Source organism: Cryptomeria japonica, chromosome 1 (genome assembly GCF_030272615.1).
Source record: "Cryptomeria japonica chromosome 1, Sugi_1.0, whole genome shotgun sequence".
In the NCBI taxonomy this organism is placed as follows: domain Eukaryota; kingdom Viridiplantae; phylum Streptophyta; class Pinopsida; order Cupressales; family Cupressaceae; genus Cryptomeria; species Cryptomeria japonica.
In genome coordinates this window covers 639446242-639471905 of record NC_081405.1, presented here as the reverse complement: position 1 = coordinate 639471905, position 25664 = coordinate 639446242, and the positions used below count along the sequence as shown (strand labels likewise).

At 41.9% G+C, this 25664-nt stretch overlaps 1 protein-coding gene across 2 annotated transcripts in view; it reads right to left on the bottom strand.

Moving 5' to 3' along the window:
* Positions 1-25664, bottom strand: part of LOC131042466 (putative protease Do-like 14) — a 256834-nt gene that overhangs the window by 39769 nt on the left and 191401 nt on the right. For both annotated transcript variants that reach the window (XM_057975758.2, XM_057975759.2), the window contains exon 8: positions 5712-5854. In XM_057975758.2, coding sequence (XP_057831741.2) covers positions 5712-5854 — 143 coding nt within the window. The remainder of the gene's footprint in view (positions 1-5711; positions 5855-25664) is intronic.

Here is a 25664-nt window from a genome sequence, read left to right as displayed (position 1 = left end):
GGACTCTTCTAATTTTTTTGATGCTGATGTAACGTTGTAAATTGCACCTTGTGCAATTCCATGTCGCATAATGCCTTTGCTTTAGCTGAATCAGAGATGATGATCGAACTTCAACTTAACTTGCTCACTTAGCTCACTTCCTCATATGTCTTGCCTAATTTCTCGACCATTTGGACTAATTTATTCATGGACACATGTTAGTTGCAGGGATGTCTGCACTCTGCACATTCGTCCTACGAATATTCAAACCAAAGGTGGTCATTGAGACATTACACCTGCTAATTCTGGTAGTGTAATGCCTCCTTTGACACCCACCGGCATCAAGACGCTTCCCAGTCCCCTTTATCTTGCTATTTCGCTTCATTTCTCCTCTCTTTGGCAATTTTCAAGCTCTCTTGTTACATCTCTGGCATCCGAAAGACTTTCTTGGACTCTCATACTCTCTACTTTTCACAGCTTCTTCCATTTGTTGGATATATCACCACCATTGTTGTTCACAATAAAGCTTCAACGACTTTAGAGACTCATGCTTTCCCTCACCCCTGCAAGCTCCAAGTTTTTGATGTTGAGGGGGAGCCTCTTCTCTCTTGTCCATTGCATTGTTCATTCCATCATCTTTGATTGAGCATATCATTTATTGTTTTCTTTATTGCATTTCTATTATCATTTCTCCAATCTATCTATCTTGGTTGTCCATGGAGGTGGAAAAACCAAAGTGGGGGTTTGACTATGGCAAACCTCTAAATCACAACCACTCAACATTTTTGTCCTTGGTCATTTGTGTGCTATGCCTAGGGTGTTAGTTCATATGGTGGATACAAATCCTACAAATGATTCTTTATTTGGTGGCACCATTTCGAGTATTAATATGTCTCAGACTCCCTTGGGGTATATTGGTCCTTCTTCTAGCTCTATTGTTGCTACATCCATAGCTCATGCTTCTAGCATTGGTGCTGGTCCAAGTACTAGTCCTCATGCTAGTGTTCGTGCTGGTGTCGATGCTAATGTTTCCCCTAGCATGCATAATCTACCACCTCCCCTACTTGTCAATCCTATCCTTAATACTATATTGCTGAACATGGGAGAGCTTCAGTAACAGCTCACTAATCTTAGAAATGCTGCTAATCAACCCTCTCTTCCACCATATTACCATCGCAACACACTTGTAGTACAATCCTTAGTGATTACCTTCCCCAAGGTGTCGAGCCTCTAAAATATGATCGATATAATGGTGATGGATATCCTCACTTGCACATTGATTCTTTTCTTAGTCTCCGCATGATTATCATAGTCAAGATCATGTTCTACTTAAACTATTCTCTCAGTCTCCCAAAGGGATTGCGTTAGAATGGTATAGTTCTTTACTAGATTATTCAATTCAAACTTTTGATCAATTGATGGATGCATTTCTCAAACGGTTTCAAGCTAACATTGGCAGCAAGGTCACTATTGCTAACCTTGTTCATTGCAAAAAACGACCGAATGAGAAATTGACTAAGTTCATATCAAGGTACCAATCTATATCTACCGAGATCCCTTACACCCTGCCAGATGGTGACCTTCAGAGGATATTTATTGGTAGTCTATAGTTGGCACTGAGGGAGAACCTCTCCTTGAATAGATACCCAAAATTCTCCAATCTTTGCACTGCTCAATTTGAAGATCCTACTCTAAATTCTAATGCTGATACCTTTGGAGGTGCGTCTTCCACAAGTGGGTCGTAGAAGAATAAAGCTATAGTTAATGTAATCACAATTCCTCGAGCAACTAAGAAAAACAAACTCGAGCATCAACACAATCAGGGATTCACTAAATTATCCGGTTCTTAGTTGAATGTGTTAAAAAAATTATTAAAAGATAACCTGGTGACCCTCCTTGAAATAAGACCTCTTTCGGATAACAGACTACACCCTCGTTGGTATGATGGTTCTAAGTTCTTCTAGTATCCATTGAAGCCCATTGCTTCAATTGTACCAATTCCTTAAAATGTAACTCCAGATCTTTCTTATCAAACCTTTCAATTAACCTCTTTGTGAACTTAGCGTAGGAGGTGATCTAGTCATGCCCCATGGTGATCATCCAATGATGCCACCACTCATGTGCAATGCCATCAAAATGTATTGCTGCATACTTAATGGCCTCTTCCTCTAGCATAGGGTCAAGCAGAAAATAGGTATCTACCTTGTGAACCCAAGTTAAATCTGAAATCTTCCCTTAACAATCATAATAAGAGTCAATTGTCCCACCTTCCTTCGCAAATCATAGTTTCTGCTCTATCGCCAATGCAGGGTCTATGCCTCATCCTGACATCAATATAGTCCATCAATGATATAGCAGCCTAGAACTCAAGACCTCCACTCTCCCAATCATGTTTGAACTGTTCCTACAAATCCGTTATCTGAAGTTCATTGTCAAATTGTGTTGGTGCCTTATGTGGAAAGGTAGGCATAAGAGGGCTTGAGTTGATGGTTCTAGTTTGTTGATTTGGATTACCACCATGGACTGAGTTCTCTCCATGTTTGCCTCCATTATTGCCTCCCATATTAGCATTCACCAATATTATGTCGACAATTAGTGTTCACATAGGTAATTAGGTTAGCTATAAAGTTGTTGACAACCAACTTTAAATTATTGTTAGAATGTAATATTGTTAGCATAGATGAACTACTCGCCAAGGCCTGAAAAAAAACTCGACAACTTAAAAACACACTTAAATTTAATTAAAAATGCAATTTTTTTGCAAAATTTAATGAGAAGATGCATCCAATAAGCCAATAAATGAGAACACAAAAGAAACAAGCTGATTCTAGATATATTTAAATGCAAAGTATCTACAAAATCGCATCCTCATGAGGAATGCTGATGGCTGGAAGCCTGGAAGCAAAATAGTAAATAGCTTTTGTAAAACCAAAAGTAAATACATCATTACAATTAAAACTTCCTCTTCCCAGCTCTAGCAAGAATAGTTGGAAATCACCTTGTAAGAGTGTTGGAGTCACTCTTCCCCCTTCTCAGCAAAAAACCCAAGCTAAATGATGAAATAAAATATGTTTTTGCCGTTTTTGTCTATTATGCTGTTGCGGCCGAGTTTTTTTGTCTCGGACAAAAACTCGCTGAAAACTCGGCGAGTTTTTGTCATAAACTCGGTGAGTTAAAGCGGCGAGTTAAAGTCAGTTTTACTTGCAAAGCTTGAAAACTCGGCGAGTTTTTAAAACTCGTCGAGTACTCTGGGAGTGGGCCATCTATGATTGTTAGTGTGGTTTGTTAGAATGTTATAGGATAATATATATTAATAGTTATACAAGAGATTATAGTTGTGCAATTTGGTAGACCAACTCATATAATTAGGGAGTGGCTCCTATTATGTAGGAGATTAAACTCCTATATATGTGCTTGTATTTGAATGAAAAATATGAAGCATGTAAATCCTGTTTTTAATTATTGCAGCTTCTATCTATCTCTACCATTATTTCTTATATATCAACTCCCATTTGTTGAGCCATTAATTCAATTAAGAGTTCTAACCACTGATTTTGCTGCTGTGCTCTCTATTCTACAGCTTGTTGCACTCTAAGGCAACCAACAAATCTAGAGATCTCTCTACTCCTAGATTTCTTGCATTCTTGTCAGCCACATTCTCCATGTTTTGTCTCTATACTATCCTCTATGCTTTTGCAACCAAATTTGGAATAGACCTATTCTTGTGATAATGTAGTGGAAAAGGTGATTGTTCCCAACTTGACATATCATTGCTCTGTCATATTGTACCCTCCAAGATGATTGCTTTGATACCACTATAATATGTTGCCTTGTTTGCCTCTTTTTTTTAATTTTTTTTTTTTTTTTAGCCATGCTTTTGGAATGGCAAATAAAGTGTAGATAAAGAAATACTTGCAGCAAACTAACAACTCAGAAAATTAACAATACAGACAAAATAACCAAGTTGAAAATTCTAAATTTAATTTCTGATTTGAATATACAATATTTCACCAAAGTAAGAGCAACCCAGTTCATAAAATAGCATTACATATTTATTTCCAGCATACCCACAAAATGCAGCAATGAAAAGGCTTGAGTGGTTCACAAAATATGTTAATTTTCACTATAGAAATGGATGCCAAACTTCAAGAAATCGTCCCAGGGTTGCTTGGTTGATAGAAATAGCCAAGAACACTCCAAATGCCACCCAAGAAGTTACAAACCAGCTTCAAACCCTAGCACCCTCCTATTCAAACAAACACTTCCCTCCTTGAATGGTACGACCAGCATTAAAAGGTACACCCAATAGAAATCAGACCAGCAAATATACAATAGTCTTTGGAAATCTCCTTTAGGAGCAAAGATGAATATTATCTAACACTCTGAAGCTTTGGAAATTGAAGATGAAGAAGATATCAAAACTCTATTAAAGCCCATCTATGATCTTTGTGTGAAATCACCAAGATATTCTCTAGATTGTATCTTTCAACAACATAGAGAATGTTGCCTGTAAGGGATTTCATCCTCACAAGCCTTGAGAAGAGAAATCTCCTCCTAAACAAGAAGCAATATCAAATCCAGCATATCGCAAATGAACTCCCACTCTCCTTTTTTATAGCCTCCAAGAAGGGGTTGGCCTCTTCTACTTTGCTTTTTTAAAACAGTAAAATAAAATCATCATAATTATATAGTGTTGTTCATGTCTCCAAAAGGCCCCTTTTATTATATATTGGCACTTTACTTTAGTATTGGTGCTCCAAATAGTCTTATATTAAATATTAAAATAACAATAAAGATAGATCTTTAATTTAACCTTATAAAATATTAATTTATTACTATTTTATTCAAAATCACTAGACTATATTAAATACCAAAATATTGATATCCACAACTCCCACCAACATATCTAAAAATAGTAACCATACAATTGGCTTAGTCGGTACTTGAAACTAACTTACTAAAAAAAGTATTGGAGAACTCACCCAAAATCACTCTAGAAAAGAACATTACACTCATAATAACTTTCAAAGTTCAACTAAACCTTTGATACTACCATCCCGCTAGATAAATTGTCTCCAAAGTTCGCTAACCCTAACACATTAGCCTACGGGAACCCACTGAATAGGCTAACGAAATATTGAACTAGTTACAAAGGGGGGATTACATTTTAAAATACAAACAAACCTAAATACGGGATGAAAACCTAAACCCCTTTGTTAGCTAACTTCAAGGAGGGGATAGAGTTGTGTTTCTAACACAAAAGGGAGAATTGGTAGCAAGTTTGCAGGTAAGCTAGCTAATGTAGTACAGCTCCAAACGATTGTACTATCCAAGTGGACCTTGATTGGTTTGAGAAAGTTTAATTTGCTACTCATCAAAGATTCACTACATTTCAACAGGTGGTAAGATGGATTCCAGATGTAACTTCAAATTATTCAATTCTCTTCAAATTATTTAAGTGGTGAAGACTTGGGATGATTCCTATGGACTATAATGACAGCTCTCAGACAAAATCATATTTCCCAGCAATAAAATTCAACAATTTTCTTTGTCCCAACTTCATTTTTGTTTATCTTGATTAACAACAAAATCCTTCCATATACAATCAGTTTACCACAAAGAAATTATTTGGCGGAGCTTACATATAAATTATCCACAACCAGTAACTAACTAAAATAATTAACTTGTGAGAAATAAAATGCAGAGAAACATCTCGAAGACAATGAAAATACCCATGTTTATTGAACTGTTGAACAATCTTTATGGCAGAATCTATAGGAATGGCAAATGCCATTCCATCAGCACCAGGTAACTTCAATGTGTTCACACCAACCACTTCACCATCAAGATTTACCAATGGTCCACCAGAGTTTCCCTGTCATAATACAGCCAAACATCCAAGTTAGTGAAAAGCCAATAGTAGAATAAGAAATTATTGACGAGCATAAAATCCACCCAAGAAAAGATCAACACATTTAACTGAAATAGATGTCTGAATTTACTGAGCATTCTAATCCAATGAATTCATTGCTTATATATTTTTAAGATAGGTTGTTGAGAGTAGAACACAGATTAATTTCTTGTTCATGCAACATCACCCTAGACATGCAACCTCACCCTAGACATGCAACCTCACCCATTGGCCATGCCCCTCCCATTAGCTACAGACCTGATCACAAAAGCCAACTGCTGAAAGGAAAAACAGCAATCAGAAGAGGAGACCATGGTCTCCTGCCAGCGATACAACACACCAATGGCCACAAGAACCCAGAACTTCAAAGATGTTCCCCTTCATATCAACCAAGTTTGAAAAAAGGAACTACTTGGTTTTATAAATTATCATGCCCAAAGGACAATTTCAAAACTCATTTCCCATTAAAAAAAATGAGAACGAATGCATGCTACTTAAAGATGGAGGAGATGGAAGATTGGCCTGGGCTTAGGGATCTTTTCATGGACCCAAAATGCTAAAAGCTGAAGCTTAGAAAAATTGGAAACCCACAAGATCAGTGGTGCTGCTCTTAATGCCTATAAAATGTTTCACAACATTCTTCTCATAAAAAAGAGAAGAGGAGTGGAATCTTCCAAGGAGGATATTGAGTCATGAAGACAATAGGCCTACCTCTCTTCCCATGAAGACATTGGAAAGAAAGAGCGCTCCTGAGAATACGAGGATCCTTTGAGGAACATATCACAACTTCAAGGATTAGAACAAATCTAACGATATTAATTTGTCTTCCACAGCATTTTCACAGATGGAGATGGCAAGAAATGATGTATTTCTGGGACAGTAGAGGATAGGAGAATTTTCTTAGGGGATAACGGGGACGGTAGTAAAAAAATAGGAAACTTTTAAAAATTAGAAAATTTATAATATATTTATTTATTTATTTATTTTTGATATGCAATTTTCTGCCTTGGGGGCAGCAAACATTGATTGGATAAAGTGGAAAAGACAAAGCTTCTATTTGAGGGTTTTTGAGTATTGCAATGCTATGTCTTCCTAGTTGTTGTTGTGCATAATGAAAAAGGGTCCATCTTTCAGCTCCTATAGCCTCTCCAATTGTCATAAAGAGAGCAACATGGATTGACAGGCAATAAATCTGCTAAACTCAACAAAATTGCTCCTTATAAGTCTTGTCCTAAAGAGTGAAAGCATTATTGCAGCCCATTATTCACCTTCATCAATCCTCTGTCCAATATTCCTCCAATGTTGCCCAATATAGACCCATGATCATATTTGGAAATGACCACAAAGACCACACTTTAGCAGGATCTTTATATATACATGTTGGCTGCCAGTTTTCCCCCATCTTTGTTCCCAACATATCAATGGTACTCATCAAAACAAGTCCAAGATTTGTGTTGTTACGAACATGCCTGTCTTCACGCATCTTTGATCCATTTATTGCTTTGATGGCACTCTAGTAGAAGGTCTTTCAATGACAAACAAACTCTAACTTTGCGCTTAGAGCTCTTATTCCAAACACTTAAATTGTTTCTAGCTTGTTTATAGCTTTTGGGCCGTTCTTCCTATTAAATCCTCTCATAATCACCATAAGTAGAATGTTGCTACTCTGCCAAGTAAGTGGACAAAGTCCTAAAATTCTCAAAGATTTCATTTCTATTGCAATAGACATCATGCCATCCTGAGGGAGTGGTGTCAATCATTAGTGTCTCATAATATCTCTTCCCTTGCTAATTTGATGTGCCTTTCTAATTTGGTAATCTTGTGGATATTAATTTGATGTCCCTTGATATTAATTTGGTAATTTGGTAATATCTCTTTGTTCTACTCAAAGGCTTGGTTTGCTAGATAATTTGCAGTCGTATTAGCTTCCTAATAGGTGTATCGTATATCATTTATGCATACCATTGAGTCTCCTTCATACAATATCAATCTTTGTATAAAGCCTCTAACTCTGCCTCAATTTTGCAATAATTATTTATTTCCCAGATGAGGATTCTTGCCTCATTCCTAATGATGCATCCAAAACCTAATGCCCTAGAATTGACTCATAAGGCTCACAAAATTCAGCTTCAATCTTCAACTTAGAGGGGCTGTTATCACAAAAGCTTGCACCCTTGCTGACCTATCAACTCAACAACCTCGTGAAACATGGACACAACCCCGAAGTGTGGGACCTTATGCAAGGGGGTTGAATCTCCAAAGAAGGCCGACTTCCTTCTCAATCCAAGTGCAAGTGTTGAACCAACTCATCACTCCAAATTTTACTTCTAAACCTATCCTAACAGCTTGCAGAGGAAAAGGGAAGAGAGAAATGCTAAAATGAAAGGAGGTGATGCACCAAGATAAGAGATGTTTCTCTCCCCACCCGAAATGGCACAAAGAATCAACTCAAATACACAAGAGATGCACAAACTTCAGCTGCATGAATAACCTCAACGCACGTATGGAGGTTAGAACTTGCTGAATGTCAAGAGGGGAGAAGGTTTCCCACAAGTCACACCCAGAAATAGGTTAACACAGCATATATGTGAAGGAAAGCCACAAACATACACTTATAATGAAGGTAAGAACACATACACAACATTCATAAGTTGAAGTAAGGCAAGAATGATGATTTCAATTCATTATAAGGCCAATGGCCAAACTTCCAGTTGTGGAAATGCAAGATAAATACAAGTCTTTAAGAGAAGTGAAAGAGAATAGAATAGCTCAAGCCAGCAGGGAAAAGAACCCTTTACAATGAGGCCTAACAACGTTATATAGAAAACTGGTTGCAAGAGTTGTTGGAGCATTAAAAACCTTGAGTGTTGATCACACCATTTAGAAGTGTTGCAAGGCAGAACGAAGTTGGGAAGACTTCGAAAGCACAAGTTGCTGAAGTTGGGAAGACTAAGGAAGGAACTTCGGAACCTCAGGGTTCCGGAGTTCCGGGGAAGAGAAGAAGGCAAAGGAAAGGAACTTCGGAACCTCGAGGTTCCAGAGTTCCGGGGAAGAGAAGAAGGCTTAGCATCTTGGGAACTTCGGGGGTCCGGAGTTCCGGGTTTGAGGACTAAGGAACTTCCTCCAGACAAGACAACACTTCACGCTTCATAATTCCATTGCTTTTCCTTGATCAATTGGGGCAGCGCTGGTCCATGGATCATATCTCTGATCGGTTCTCCCTGATGGATCAAGGGTGTCATAAAATGACAACATTTTTGGCGAACTTTGCGGGATGCTTGCCTGCTAAGCATATAGATCAAAAGCCTTGAGCATCCATTGGGCACTCAGTCATTGAAAAGACCCAAAACATGTGTGCGCCATCGCTTGGAGGGAAACTAGAAACTAGAGCACACACTCTCTTAAGGAGAATGCGGCTGGTGCACAAGCATTTATGAAAGCAAAACAACTTCTAGTCTAATATTGACATAGTAATCAACACCCTCCTTAGAAGCAGGGCTTGAGATGAATCCCATTCATTGGGATTGGAAGAACTTCGCCATCAAGCTTGGAGAGATGAAATGCATTGGCCTCCTTGCAACTAGTGATGACATATGGACCACTCCAAATAGCATCAAATTTGGAGTGTCGCCCAGCTTTGGCTCTGTCTGCATCCCACTTTAGAACTAGATCTCCCTCTTTGAAGACCCTATTAGTAGCCCTTCTGTCAAAAATTCTCTTGACCTATTTTTGATGAATCTCAAGCGTATGCATAGCCTGACCTCTAACCTCCTCCAGCTCCATTAATTCAGTGAGCCTTACTGTCATGGCATCATTCTCTGTCAATTCCAACTGATGTGCTAGTTCAACAGAGGGTAACTCTAGGGAAGTTGGGAGTCTTGCTTCCTTCCCATATACCAGCATGAAAGGGGAGTTACTGATCGCCCTCTTGGGTGTGATTCTGTCAGCCCATAAGGCTGTCCTCAACTTAGTATGCCATGCCCTCTGGTTGTCTACAATCCTCCTTTTAATTATCCTGATCAGGTTCTTGTTGGAAGATTCAGTTAAGCTATTACCCTAAGGGTAATAATTGGATGATGTCTTCAAGTATACACCATGCTTCACTGCCCAAGAACTGATTTGGGTTCCGACGAATGCCTTGGCATTATCTGATATGATGGCACTAAAAGGTGGATTTATTATGCCAATGAGATCTAAACCCCATTGCGTGAATGGTTGATCTGCTCGAATAGGGTGAAGAGGTAGGGAAGATAGTCGTTGTTTTACAAAGAAGAAAGCACATTTCTTTTAATTCTTCACCCATCTATGTGAGTCATTGAATAAGAACAGCCAGTAATAAACAGCCCTCATTATTTTGATAGTTGTAGTCCTTGCAAAGAAGTGGCCCCCTGAAGAGCCATCGTGAAATTCTTCTAACAATCTGCTGATTTGACTTTGCCCGATACATCTTAACAAGACTACATTAGAGTCTCTTCCAAAAAGGGTGCCATCCACTAAGGCATAGGGGATGGACTGCAACCTGAAATGCCTTCTTTTGGTCTTGTCCAGACCTTGGGGATATTTGCCTTCCATTAAGAAGGTGGTCATGTCACTTACTCAATTGAATTGAGTGTCATTGCTAGTTGGTTGATCCTCTTGTAACACAAGGGCGACCTCTGAAGTAGTCTCAGAAGATGAGACAAGTTGTTCACATAGGCCCATCCCTCTTACAAGCTTGGTGATCTTGATGTTGATGTCGTATTCCATGACCTTCGTTATCCACCCAGCCCTCTTCTCACTGATGTCCTTGTTTAGAAGGAAATCCTTGACACTTGCATGTGGAACTAAGAGTTGGATCTTGTTGTTATACAACATGTGTCTGAACTTTTTTAATGCCCTTACAACAGTGAGGACTTGTTTCTCTACATAGCTATACTTAAGCTCATAGTCCTTTAACCCCTCACTAAAGAAAGCAATAGGTCGCTCCAAAATATCATTGTTCAGTTGTGTTAGGACAGCTAAGATGCTGGATTCTCCTCCAAAGGTATAGAGGATAAAATCCCTTTCATAGTTAAGGTTGACAAGGGTAGGGGCCTGAGCAATTGCTTGTTTAATATCTTCAAAACCGGCCCTCCCCTCCTTGGTCCAACTGAAAACCAAATTTTTCTTCAACATGGAGGTGAGGGGTTTTACCATGGTGGCAAGGTTGGAAATGAACCTCCTCACAAAGCTGATCCTACCAAGGAAACTTTGCAATCCTTTCTTGTGACTGGGGAGTGGGAGAGAAAGAATAGCCTCCACTTGCTCTAGATCAATGGTCAAGCCCTCTTTGGATACAATGTGTCCTAGCAATCTTCCTTGATCAGTAGCAAATACACACTTGCTAGGGTTCAAGAACACATCATACTACTTGCATTTCATGAACACTTGCTTAAGATGACCAAGATGGTCAGCTGCATGCTTCAAATAAACAGTTATTTAATCAAAGTATATTAGCACAAACTTTGCTAATACACATGTTGTCATGTTATGACACCCTTGGTCCATCAGCGGGAACCGATCAGAGATATGTTCCATGGACCAGCGCTGCCCCAGTTGATCAAGGAGAAAAGAAATGCAATATGAAATGTGAAGTGTTCCCTATTCCGAAGGAAGTTCCTCCCTTTGCCTTTCCTTCCTTTCCCGGAACTCCAAAACCCTGAGGTTCTGAAGTTCCTTCCTTTGTTGCCTCTTTCTTCTCCCCGGAACTCCAAAAGCCCAAGGTTCCGTAGTTCCTCTCTTTCTTTCCCTTTTTCTTCTTCTCCCCGGAACTCCGGAACCCCGAGGTTCCGAAGTTCTATTCCTTGCTTCCTCTTCTTCTCTCCAGAATGCCGAGGTTCCAAAGTTCCTTGCTGCTCTCCTTTCTCCTATCCCAGAGCTCCAGAACCCCAAGGTTTCGAAGTCCTTCCCTTGTCTTCCTCACTTCGGGAGTCCGAGCTACTAAAATCCCCGGACTTCCTTTCGACTACCGACACTTCCAGGTGGCGTGATCAGCACTCAAGGCTTTAAATGCTCCAACAATTTTGGTGACTTGTGCACATTCTTTTGTGAAGCCACAAGGGTGCATTAAATGTTTTTGGTAGGATTTCCATCAAGGGAGGTATGGGGCCATGCTTGGTGACTTATGTCATGTCTGACTTTGGAAGGATAGTCATCCACCTTCTCAAGGATTGCCTCTTGTGGGTATGGCTAGGTTGCTTGCATGTACAAGTCAAGTGCATGCACATCCCTGCACTTCCAGACTAACATGCAGGGGTCATGATCACCCTTGTAACCATTTTTTCTATATAAAGGTTGTTAAGCCTCATTGTAAAGGGTTCTCTCCCTATTGGCTTGAGCTATTCCATGCTCTCCCACTTCTCTTGTATTTATCATAGGTATATGTTTTGTGGTTCTTCTCTCATATATGTTGTGTTAAATTTATTTCTTAGTGTGACTTGTGTGAAACCTTCTCCCCTCTTGACATTCAGTGAATTCTAACCTTCATACATGCATTGGGGTCACTCATACAACTGAAGTTTGTGCAGCTCCTGGTGTTTCAGTTGATTTTTTGTGTCATTTCGGGTAGGGAGAGGAACAATCTTTTCTTGGTGCATCACCTCCTTTTATTTCAAGCATTTCTCTAGTCCCTTTATCTCTACAATTTGTTAGGATAGGCCTAGGAGTTAGTTTTTAAGTGTTGAGTTGATTCAACACCTGCACCTGGATTGAGAAGGAAGTCGGCCTTCTCCGGAGATTCAACCCCCTTGCGCAAGGTTCCACACTTCAGGGTTGTTTCCATGTTTCACAAGGTTGCTGAGTTAATAGCTCAGCAAGGGTGCAAGCTTTTGTGATAACAGCTTTTGGCATGCCTGGTGAGACTTCATTCGATTTACATGCTAAGGATTCAGTGTTGTTCTTGGCATTTGAGCCTTTAGAGGCAATCATCTTCAAGCACTCGACTATGCTCACAAGACCAATCTCTTGTAAATGACTTGTTGCTAACTCTAGAACCCTGAGGTCTCCAGGTTCCGAAGTTCCTAGGTCCGCTACTTCAGAAACCCCAAGTTCTGAAGTTCCAAAGTGATCAACTCGGGAACCCCAAGGTTCCGAAGACTTTGCTCACCAGTTCAGTCTCTCACTCAGGCAGGCTGCTGGTTTCATGCCCAGAATTCACACAAGGGCGTCTTCTAGAGGTAGTTTCAAGTTCGAAGAGCTCTCATTTTCAGGCTTTATAAGGCAGAGAGGTAGACCTTCATTATCACCAGTTAGGGAGGTCAGGGTTGTAAACACTCCATCTCCCAGGTCTCATTCTACCCTCCATTTACAAGACCATTACTATCAAGGGCTCCCACCACTCATATCAATAGAACATTGTTTCGCATGCCAAGAAATCAGGTCTTTATTACCTTCAATGGAGGGAGTCCCCTTATTTTGACTCAATGGAATGACATACCAATGGCTGCGTTAAAAAGTATACCATACTTCACTGGTGAAACAGCAACTACGCCCATTGAGCACATTCAAGACATTGATGTCAAACTCTTAGCCACATCTTTGAAGGGCAAAACCTTGCAGTGGTATAGAGGGTTGCCGTCTAGCTCCATTCACAATTGGGACGAATTGGGGGAGAGGTTGTGCAACCATTTTGAAGACAAAAGTGATCACCTATCACTTGTGGAGCGGTTGACTAGAATCAAGAGGGCACCCCACGAGTTCATGGAAGATTTCAATTTCAGATTCCATAAGACATGGAATAGAATTCCTGCTCTAGTGAAGCCATCTCCAAATCATGCCTTCTTGTATATCTTAGAGCTCTCAACAGCGATATAGTTGCATGGTACAATCAATGGATGGAGCCTCTCTACCGGGTGCATATGGCATAGCCATAAGAGCAGAAAATTATTTGATTCAGGCTGGGAAGATAGCTCCAAGGCCTCCAATGCCTCTCTTCCCAGAAGCTCATACTCAACAACCCACTTTGGCTCCAATTCCCATGGCTCCCGCAAGACAATCATCCACACCCTCTACATCCTCCAATGAGCTCCATGAGGTCAAGGCTCTACTGCAAAACTTTGGCAATGAATTGGTGGCACCAAAAAGGCAACAAACTCAGTATAGCAGACCTTACCAAGCACAAAATCATAACTATCAGCAGAATAGGCCACCCTCTCAAGGGCAAAACCAATGGAGCAACGCCAGGCCTTTGAATAGTGTGAACCCCACAACCACAAGCAACTCAAAGGCGATAGTTCCAATGCAAAATAACCTCGCCCAAGAGCAAGATTGTTGTCAACCATGCAATCAGCCACATAACCAAGGTGCATGCCAAAATGGAGGGTTTGTCCAAACCTTAGTGGTGTAGGATGAGATGACCACTTCTGGCCAGCAATATGACCCAAATAAGCCTAGTGTTGGCACTCAAGCTTACTAACAAGGGGATTCTACTTTTGTCAATTGGCAGGAGGCAGAATTTTGTGGTTTGAACCAAACAAATGGTGAGTCTATGTTGCAGTATACAAGGTCAAAGAAGAGAGCCATGGAGGCTGCCTCACCTTCAACATTAGCCCAAGCTCCAACACCCAATGTAGCCGCCCATGATACAAACCAGAGTACCATGCAAGAGAGCAAGAGGCAGGAAGAGGCCCAAGTCGTCCAAAGAGAAAAGGTAGACCTTGTAGCTTCAAAGGGTCCTCTAAAATCAGCTAGTGTCCCTTTCAACATAGTTGATCAGATGAAGAAGGCCAACCTCAACGTCACTATGTGGGAGGCCCTTTCAAACCCATCTCAAAGGGATTTGCTTAAGGAGGCACTTACGAACGTCGATCAGTCAGATGGTGAGGAATCAGTCAGCAGAAAGACAGTCTCCACAAGTCTGGTGCAACCCAAGAAGGAAGAAGATTCAAGCAAAATCAGAAAGCCTCCCCCCTTCTATCTCTCCTTAATCATAGGAGATAATTTGGTTCACAACTGCATGATAGATTCAGGAGCTAGTAGCTCAGTCATGCCTAAGAAGGTAGCTGATCTTCTTGGCATAGAATACGAACCTGTGACCAAAGGGGTGGTCCAATTAGATGGCACTTCTATTAAGACAGTAGGGGTGGTGAAAAATTTGAAGTTAACCTTGCATGCATGCCTTGGTTGCACTGTCGTGCAAGAAGTATCAATCATCGACCTCCCTGCCTTCTTTCCCATCTGCCTGTCTAGAGACTTCACCGCCAAGATAGGTGGGTACCTGTCTTCTGATTCGTCCCACATGCTATTTCGAACAAGGTATGGTACCAAGGTTACCATAAGGGCAGAGCCCATTGCCCAAAACCACATTGATCCCTACACCCCTAGCCCTATAAACATGAATTGCACTTTGCATGAAGAGGGGGAGGAGTGTACTGTCCGTGAGCCTGCCACTCTTTTGCAAGAGGTTCCTGATTGCTTGTTGGACGAATGGGCCAATGCTTTTCAGTTTGATCCATTAGCTGAGACTAAAGAGATTGGGCTTGGCACCTATTGTATCCATGAAGAGGATACTCCTAACCCTAACCTCATCAAGACACAAGGAGACTCAGAGGGGTTATGGAACATGTTTTTTGATGGTTGAAGAAACAAGAATGGTGCAGGTGTCGGGTGTCGGGTGATGCTTGTTTCTCCCAAGTAGGAGAAATATTTCTTCTCTTTTAGGCTTCAACTTGGTTACACCAACAATGTCGTTGAGTATGAGGCCTTGATCCAAGGCCTGCAACTTGCACAAAGCAGAAAGATCAGATCTTTGCAAGTATTTGGAGATAGTGAGTTGGTTGTTAAACACATCCGAGCCCAAAGTGTAGCAAAAAACAACCTACTCAAATCATACAGACACAGGGTTTGGGATTTGATTGAAGGATTTGAGGCCTTCAATATCCTGAGCATTCCTAGAGGTCAGAACAAGCATGTTGATAGGCTTGCAGCGGTTGGTGCTCAATTCGACATACCAGCGCATGTTGCAAGTGAGAAGGAGCAACACATCAGACTTGTTGTGAGGCCTACTGTCCCAGGCAATCAAGTGAATTGGCAAGTGTTTGAAAGCGATCAGCAGATTGTCAACTTCTTGCCAAATGAAGCAGAATTTTCTGCTAAAAATCAGTCTAAGTTGCAAGACCAGTATGGAGATCAAATCATGCAGCTCAACTCCAACAAGTTGCCTAAAGGTCTAGTTACCTTGGAGGGCATTTTCAACTCAGATGATCAGTTGAAGAAGAAGATGAACTTGGCTACAAAGAGGGGTGATTACAAGCCAGTTGTTGTTGCTGAGGGTAGGTCCTTAAACTTGGGCAAGGTGTGTTCCTCCACCGAGCAAGAGGGCTTTGTTAAGCTTTGCCAAAAATATGATGACATAGTTGTTTGGACCTATGAAGATTCGAAAGGTTTTGACCCTAGCTTAGCTCAGCATACTATAGACCTAAACTCAGATGCAAAGCAATTTAGACAAAAGCAAAGGCCAATAAACCCCAAGATTGAGCCGCTAATGAGGAAGGAGTTGACCAAGCTAATAGAAGCCAATATCATCTTCCCTATCAAGCACTCCTCCCGGGTGGCCAACCTTGTCCCTGTAAGGAAGAAGAATGGGGAAATCAGGCTATGTGTAGACTTTAGGGATCTCAATAGAGCCTCCCTCAAGGATCACTATCCCCTTCCCTCTATGGAGCAGATTCTCCGAAAGGTCAGTGGCTCGAAAAGATTTTCATTCTTGGATGGGTATTCAGGCTACAATCAGATCCTGGTCCAAGAATCAGACCAATACAAGACTACATTTACTCCCAAGTGGGGTACCTATGCTTATTGTAAAATACCCTTTGGGCTAACCAATGCAGGTGCCACGTTCCAAAAACAAATGGGCATGGCTTTCAAGGTTGTATTAGCAAAGTTTGTGCTTGTATACCTTGATGGCATAACTGTTTATTCGAAGCATGTAGCCGACCATCTTGGTTATCTTGAGCAAGTGTTTATGAAATGCAGGGAGTATGGTGTGTCCTTGAACCCTAGCAAGTGTGGATTTGCTACTAATCAAGGAAGATTGCTAGGACACATCGTATCCAAGGAGGGTTTGACTATTGATCCAGAGCGGTTGGAGGCTATTCTTTCTCTTCCAATCCCCAGTCACAAGAAAGGGTTGCAAAGTTTCCTTGGTACGATCAACTTTGTGAGGAGGTTCATTCCCAACCTTGCCACCATGGTAAAACCCCTCACTTCCATGTTGAAGAAAACACATGGCTTTCAGTTGGACCAAGGAGGGAAGTGCCAGTTTTGAAGAGATCAAACAAGCAATGTAGAAAAGAAAGTCCTCACTGTTGTAAGGGCATTAAAAAAGTTCAGACACATGTCGTCCAACAACAGGATCCAGCTCTTAGTTCCGCATGCAAGTCTCAAAGATTTCCTTCGAAACAAGGATATCAATGAGAAGAGGGCTCGGTGAATAACCAAGGTCATGGAGTATGACATCAACATCAAGATCAGCAAGCTTGTAAGAGGCAGGGGCCTATGTGAACAACTTCTCATCTTCTGAGACTACTTCAGAGGTCGCCCTTGTGTTACAAGAGGATCAACCAACTGGCAACACCACTCAATTCAGTTTGGTAAGTGACATGACCACCTTCTTAATGGAAGGTAGATACCCCCAAGGTTTGGACCGGACCAAACAAAGACACCACAGGTTGCAGTCCATTCCCTATGTCTTAGTGAGTGGCACTCTTTTCCGAAAAGACTCTAATGGAGTCTTACTAAGATGCGTCGAGCAAAACCAAGTCAACAAATTGTTAGAGGAATTTCATGATGGCTCTTCAAGAGGCCACTTCTCTGCAAGGACTACAACTATCAAAATAATGAGGGCTGGTTATTACAGGCCTTCCTTATTCAGTGACTCACATAGATGGGTGAAGAATTGCAAGAAATGTGGTCTCTTCTCTGGGAAGCAAAGACTAGCTACCCTACCTCTTCACCCCATCCAAGCATAGCAACCGTTCGCACAATGGGGTTTAGACTTCATTGGCATGATAAACCCACCTTCTAGTGTTTGGCCATAAGTGGATCTTGGCTGGAAAAGATTACTTCACAAGGTGGACAGAGGCAGTCGCATTGAGGGATGCCATTGAGGCCTCAGTGTTGGAATTCCTTGAGGGAATTGTGACAAGATTCGGTGTCCCCTCCACCATCATATCAGACAATGCCAGCGCATTTGTTGGAACCCAAATCAGTTCTTGGGCAGTTAAGCATGGTGTATACTTGAAGACATCATCCAACTATTACCCTCAGGGTAACGGCTTAGCTGAATCTTCCAACAAGAACCTCATCAGGATAATTAAAAGGACAATTGAAGACAATCAGAGGACATGGCACACTAAGTTGAGGACAACGTTATGGGCTAACAGGATCACACCCAAGAGGGCAATTGGTAACTCCCCTTTCATCCTAGTATATGGGAAGGAAGCAAGACTCCCAATGTCCCTAGAGTTACCCTCTCTTGAACTAGCACATCAACTGAAATTGACAACAAATAATGCCATGACAGTAAGGCTAGCTGAGCTGATGGAGCTAAAGGAGGTTAGAAGTAAGGCTATGTATACACTTGAGACTCATCAAGAGCAAGTCAAGAAGGTTTTTGACAAAAAAGGCGACTAATAGGATCTTCAAAGAGGGAGATCTAGTTCTCAAGTGGGATGCAGACAGAGCCAAAGTTGGGCGACACTCCAAGTTTGATGCTATCTGGAGTGGTCCATATGTCATCACTAGTTGCAAGGAGGCCAATGCATTTCATCTCTCCAGGCTTGATGGCGAAGTTCTTCCAATTCCAGTGAATGGGATTCATCTCAAGCAATGCTTCCAAAGAGGGTGTTGATGACTATGTAAATATAAGACTAGCGGTTGTTTTTCTTTCACAAGTGCTTATGCACATGCCGCATTCTCCTTAAGAGGGTGTGTGCTCTAGTTTTCAATTTTCCTCCAAGTGATGGCACACATGTTTTGGGTCTTTTCAATGACTCAGTGCCCAATGGATGCTTCAGGCTTCTGGACTTCATGCTTAGCAGGCAAGCATCCCGCAGAAATCGCCAAAAATGCATTTTATGACACCCTTGGTCCATCAGTGAGAACCGATCAGAGATATGTTCCATGGACCAGCACTGCCCCAGTTGATCAAGGAGAAAAGAAATGCAATATGAAGTCTGAAGTGTTGCCTTATCCAAAGGAAGTTCATCGCTTGGCCTTTCCTCCCTTTCCCAGAACTCCGGAACCCCGAGGTTCTAAAGTTCTTTCCCTTACTGCCTCTTTCTTCACCTCCGAAGTTCCTCTCTTTCTTTCCCTTTTTCTTCTTCTCCCTGGAACTCCGGAACCCCGAGGTTCCGAAGTTCCTTCTCCTTTCTCCTATCCCGGAACTCGGGAACCCCAAGGTTCCGAAGTTCTCTTCCTTGCTTCCCCTTCTTCTCTCCGGAACTCCAGAACCTAGAGGTTCCGAAGTTCCTTGCTGCTCTCCTTTCTCCTATCGTAGAGCTCTGGAACCCCGAGGTTTTGAAGTCCTTCCCTTGTCTTCCTCACTTTGGGAGTCCGAGCTACTGAAATCCCTGGACTTCCTTTTGACTGGCGACACTTCCGGGTGGCGTGATCAACACTCAAGGCTTTAAATGCTCTAACAGTTTTGGTGACTTGTGCACTTTCTTTTGTGAAGCCACAAGGGTCCATTAAATGTTTTTGGCAGGATTTCCATCAAGGGAGGTACGGGGCCATGCTTGGTGACTTATTTCATGTTTGACTTTGGAAGGATAGTCATCCACCTTCTCAGGATTGCCCCTTGTGGGTATGGCTAGGTTGCTTGCATGTACAGGTCAAGTGCATGCACTTCCCTGCACTTCCAGACTGACATGCAAGGGTCATAATCACCCTTGTAACCATTTTTTCTATATAAAGGTTGTTCAGCCTCATTGTAAAGGGTTCTCTCCCTGCTCGCTTGAGCTATTCCATGCTCTTCCACTTCTCTTGTATTTATCTTGCATTTGTGCAACTGTAAGTTTGGCCATTGGCCATATAATTAATTGAAATCACCATTCTTGCCTACTTTCAATTTATGTATGTTGTGTATGGTTCCTTACCTTCATCATAGATGTATGTTTTGTGGTTCTTCTCTCATATATGTTATGTTAAATTTATTTTTGAGTGTGACTTGTACGAAAACTTCTCCCCTCTTGACAATTAGTGAATTCTAACCTTCATACATGCATTGGGGTCACTCATACAACTGAAGTTTGTGCATCTCCTGGGTGTTTCAGTTGATTTTTTGTGTCATTTCGGGTAGGGAGAGGAACAATCTCTTCTTGGTGCATCACCTCCTTTTATTTCAAGCATTTCTCTTGTCCCTTTACCTCTGCAATTTGTTAGGATAGACCTAGGAATTACTTTTGAAGTGTTGAGTTGGTTCAATGCCCGCACCTAGATTGAGAAGGAAGCTGGCCTTCTCCGGAGATTCAACCCCCTTGCACAGGTTCCACACTTCGGGGTTGTTTCCATGTTTCACAAGGTTGTTGAGTTGATAGCTCAGCAACGGTGCAAGCTTTTGTGATAACAACACCCTTGAAAGCCATGTCCATTGCTCTTTGAAATGTGGAAATTGCATTGGTTAGCCCAAAAGGTATCTTACAATAAGCATAGGTACCCCACTTAGTAGTAAATGCAGTCTTGTATTGGTCTGATTCTTGGACTAAAATTTGATTGTAGCCTGAATACACGTCCAAGAATGAAAATCTTTCTGAGCCACTGAATTTTTCGAGAATCTTCTCCATGGAGGGAAGGGGGTAATGATCCTTGAGGGAGGCTCTATTGAGGTCCCTAAAGTCTACACATAGTCTGATTTCCCCATTCTTTTTCCCTACAAGGACAAGTTTGGCCACCCAGGAGGAGTGCTTGATAGGAAAGATGATATTGGCTTCTATGAGCTTGGTCAACTCCTTCCTCATTAGTGGCTCAATCTTGGGATTTATTGGCCTTTGCTTTTGTCTAACTGGCTTTGCATCTGGGTTTAGTTTTATAGTATGCTAGGCTAAGCTAGGGTCAAAACCCGTCAAATCTTCATAGGTCCAAGTAACTATGTCATCATATTTTTAACAAAGCTCCACAGAGGCCTCTTGTTCGGTTGAGGAACATACCTTGCCCAAGTTTAGAGACCTACCCTCAGCAACAACAATTGGCTTCTAATCACCCTTCTTTGTAGCCAAGTTCATCTTCTTCTTCAATTGATCATCCGAGTTGAAAATGCCTTCCAAGGTAACTAGACCTTTAGGCAACTTGTTGGAGTTGAGCTGCATGATTTGATCTCCATAATGCTCTTCTAGCTTAGACTGATTTTTAGTAGAAAATTCTGCTTCATTTTGCAAGAAATTAACAATCTGCTAATCACTTTCGAATACTTGCCAATTTGCCTGATTGTCTAGGATAGCAAGCCTCACAACAAGCCTGATGTGTTGTTCCTTCTCGCTTACAACATGCACCGGTATGTCGCATTGAGCACCAACCGCTGCGAGCCTATCACCATGCTTGTTCTGACCTCTAGGAATACTCTGGATGTTGAAGGCCTCGAATCCTTCAATCAAGTCACAAACCCTGTGTTTGTATGATTTGAGTAGGTTGTTCTTTGTTATACTTTGAGCTCAAATGTGATTAACAACGAATTCGCTATCTCCAAATACTTGCAAGGTTCTAATCTTTCTTTTTTGTGCAAGTTGGAGGCCTTGGATGAAGGCTTTATACTCAGCGACATTGTTGGTGCAACCAAACTGAAGCCTAAAAGAGAAGAAATATTTCTCTTGCTCAGGAGAAACAAGCATCACACCGGCACCTGCACTTGCACCGTTTCTGTTTTTTGAACCATCAAAAAAAATGCTCCATAACCCCTCTGAATCTCCTTGTGTCTTGACGAGGTTAGGGATAGGAGTATCCTCCTCATGGATACAATAGGTACCAAGCACAGTCTCAGCTAAAGGATCAAACTGAAAAGCATTGGCCCATTCGTCCAGCAAACAATCAAGGACCTCTTGCAAAAGAATAGAAGGCTCACGAACAGTACACTCCTCCCCCTCTTCGTGCAAAGTGCAATTCATGTTTATAGGGTTGGGGATGTAGGGCTCAATGTGGTTTTGCGCAATGGGCTCTGCCCTTATGGTAACCTTGGTACCATACCTTGTTCGAAATAGGATGTGGGACCAATCAGAAGACAGGTATCCACCTATCTTGGCGGTGAAGTCTCTAGACAGGTACATGGCAAAGAAGGCAGGGAGGTCGATGATTGATACGTCTTGCAAGACAGTGCAACCAGAGCATGCATGCAAGGTTAACTTCAAATCTTTAACAACTCCTACTGTCTTAATAGAAGTGCCATCCAATTGGACCACCCCTTTAGTCACAGGTTCATATTCTATGCCAAGAAGATCAGGTACCTTTTTAGGCATGACTGAGCTACTAGCCCCTGAATCTATCATGCAGTTGTGAACTAAGTTATCTCCTATGATTAAGGAGAGATAGAAGGGGGGAGGCTTGTTGATCTTGCTTGAATCTTCCTCCTCCATGGGTTGTACCAAACTGGTGGAAACTGCCTTCCTGTCGACTACTGCCTCATCACCTGACTGGTTGATGTCCTTCAATGCCTCCTTGTGCAAATCCCTTTTAGATGGGATGGAAAGGACCTCCCACATAGTGACATTGAGCTTGGCCTTCTTCATCTGATCTGCTATATTGAAAGGAAACCAGCTGATTTTAAAGGCCCCTTTGAGGCTACGAGGTCTACCTTTGCTCTTTGGACAACTTGGGCCTCCCCCTACCTCTTCCTCCCTTGCATGGTATTTTGGCTTGTATCCTGGACAGCTACATTGGGCGTTGGATCTTGGGCTGATGTTGAAGGTGAGGCAGCTTCCATGGCTCTCTTCTTTGACCTTGTATATTGTAGCATAGACTTACCTTTTTTTGGTTCATACCATAGAATTCTGCCTCCTGCCAATTGACAAAGGTAGAATCTCCTTGCAAGTAAGCCTAAGTGCCAACACTAGGCTAATTTGGGTCATATTGCTGGCCAGAGGTGGTTGGCTCATCGTACACCACTAAAGCTTGGACAAACGCTCCATTTTAGCATGCACCTTGCTTGTGTGGCTGATTGCATGGTTGACACCAATCTTGCTCCTGGGCGAGGTTGTTTTGCATTGGAACCATTGCTTTTGAGTTGCTTCTAGCTATGGGGTTCAAACTATTCAAAGGCTTGGCATTGCTCCATTGGTTTTGCCCTTGAAAGGGTGGCCTATTCTACTGATAGTTCTGGTTTTGTGCTTGATAATGTCTACTATGCTGAGCTAGTTACGTCTTTAGTGTCACCACCTCATTGCCAAAGTTTTGCAATTGAGTCTTGACTTCATGGAGCTCATTAGAGGATGTAGAGGATGTGGATGGTTGACATGTGGGCGCCATGGGGATAGGGGCCAAGGTTGGTTGTTGAGTAGGAGCTTCTGGGAAGAGAGGCATTGGAGGCCTTGGAGCTATCTTCCCAGCCTGTATCAAACAATTTTTTGCCCTTATGGCTGTGATATGCACTCCGTAGAGAGGCTCCACCCATTGATTGTATCATGACAGCTATATCGCTGTTGAGAGCTCTCAGATAATACAAGAAGGCGTGATTTGGAGATGGCTTCACTAGAGCAAGGATTCTAATCCATGTCTTTTGGAATTTGAAATTGAAATCTCCCATGAACTCGTGAGGTGCCCTCTTAATTGTAGTCAACTGCTCCACAAATGATAGATGATCACTTTTGTCCTCGAAATGGTTGCACAACCTCTCCCCCAATTCATCCCAATTATGAATGGAGCTAGACGGCAACCCTCTATACCACTGCAAAGCTTTTCCTTTCAAAGATGTGGCTAAGAGTCTGATAGCAACATCATCCCGAGTGACATTATGGAGGGAGCAAATGTTCGCAATGTTTTGAATGTGCTCGATGGGGATAGTAGTTGTTTCACCAATGATGTATGGTATACTGTTTAACACAGCCACTAGTATATCATTCCATTAAGTCAAAATAAGAGGACTCCACCCATTGAAGGTAACAAAAGCTTGATTTCTGGCCATGTGAAACAATGGTCTATTGATATGAGTGGTGGGAGCCCTAAACACTAATGGTCTTGTAAATGGAGGGGTAGAACGAGACCTGGGAGATGGAGTGTTTACAACCTTGACCCCCCTAACTAGTGACAATGAAGGTCTACCTCTCCGTCTTCTAGAGCTTGAAAATGAGAGTTCTACAAATTGGAAACTACCTCTAGAAGACGCCCTTGTATAAATTTTGGGCATGAAATTTGGAGTTGTAACAAGTCATGAACAAGAGTGGACTTGTGAGTAGAGACTTCGAAACCTCGGGGTTTCGGAGTTGAGGACTTAGGAACTTCAGAACCTCGAGGGTCTAGGGTTCTGGACTTGGGAACTTCGGGACCTGGGGGGTCCGGGGTTCCGAAGTTAGGAACTAGTCATGAACAAGAGACTGGGCTTGTGAGAAGAGTCTCCAAGTGCTTGAGAGATGACTACTTCTAAAGGCTGAGACACTAAGAACAACACTGAATCCTTAGCATGTATATCGAAAGTCTGTCCCACCGGACATGCCAAAAACTGTTATCACAAAAGCATGCACCCTTGCTAAGCTATCAACTCAACAACCTCGTGAAAAATGGAAACAACCCTGAAGTGTGGGACCTTGCGCAAGGGGGTTGAATCTCCAGAGAAGGTTGGCTTCCTTCTCAATCCAAGTGCAGGTGTTGAACCAACTCAACACTCCAAAGTTTACTTCGAAACCTATCCTAACAGCTTGCAGAGGAAAAGGGAAGAGAGAAATGCTAAAATGAAAGGAGGTGATGGACCAAGATAAGAGATGTTTCTCTCCCCACCCGAAATAGCACAAAGAATCAACTCAAATACCCAGGAGATGCACCAACTTCAGCTGCATGAATGAACTCAACGCACGTATGGAGGTTAGAACTTGCTAAATGTCAAGACAGGAGAAGGTTTCCCACAAGTCACCCAGAAATAGGTTAACACGGCATATATGTGAAAGAAAGCCACAAACATACACTTATAATGAAGGTAAGAACACATACACAACATTCATAAGTTGAAGTAAGGCAAGAATGATGATTTCAATTCATTATAAGACCAATCACCAAACTTACAATTGCGGAAATGCAAGATAAATACAAGTCTTTAAGAGAAGTGAAAGAGCATAGAATAGCTCAAGCCAGCAGGGAAAATAACACTTTACAATGAGGCCTAACAGTCTTATATAGAAAAACTGGTTGCAAGAGTTGTTGGAGCATTAAAAACCTTGTGTTGATCACACCATCTAGAAGTGTTGCAAGCCAGAATGAAGTTGGGAAGACTTTGAAAGCACAAGTTGTCGAGGTTGGGAAGACTAAGGAAGGAATTTCAGAACTTCGGGGTTCCGGAGTTCCAGGGAAGAGAAGAAGGCAAAGGAAAGGAACTTCGGAACCTCGAGGTTCCGGAGTTCCGGGGAAGAGAAGAAGGAAAAAGAAAGGAACTTCAGAACCTTGGGGTTCCAGAGTTCCGGGGATGAGAAGAAGGCTTAGCATCCTGGGAACTTCGGGGGTTCGGAGTTCCAGGTTTGAGGACTAAGGAACTTCCTCCAGACAAGACAACACTTCAAACTTCATAATTCCATTGCTTTTCCTTGATCAACTGGGGCAGTGCTGGTCCATGGATCGTATCTCTGATCCA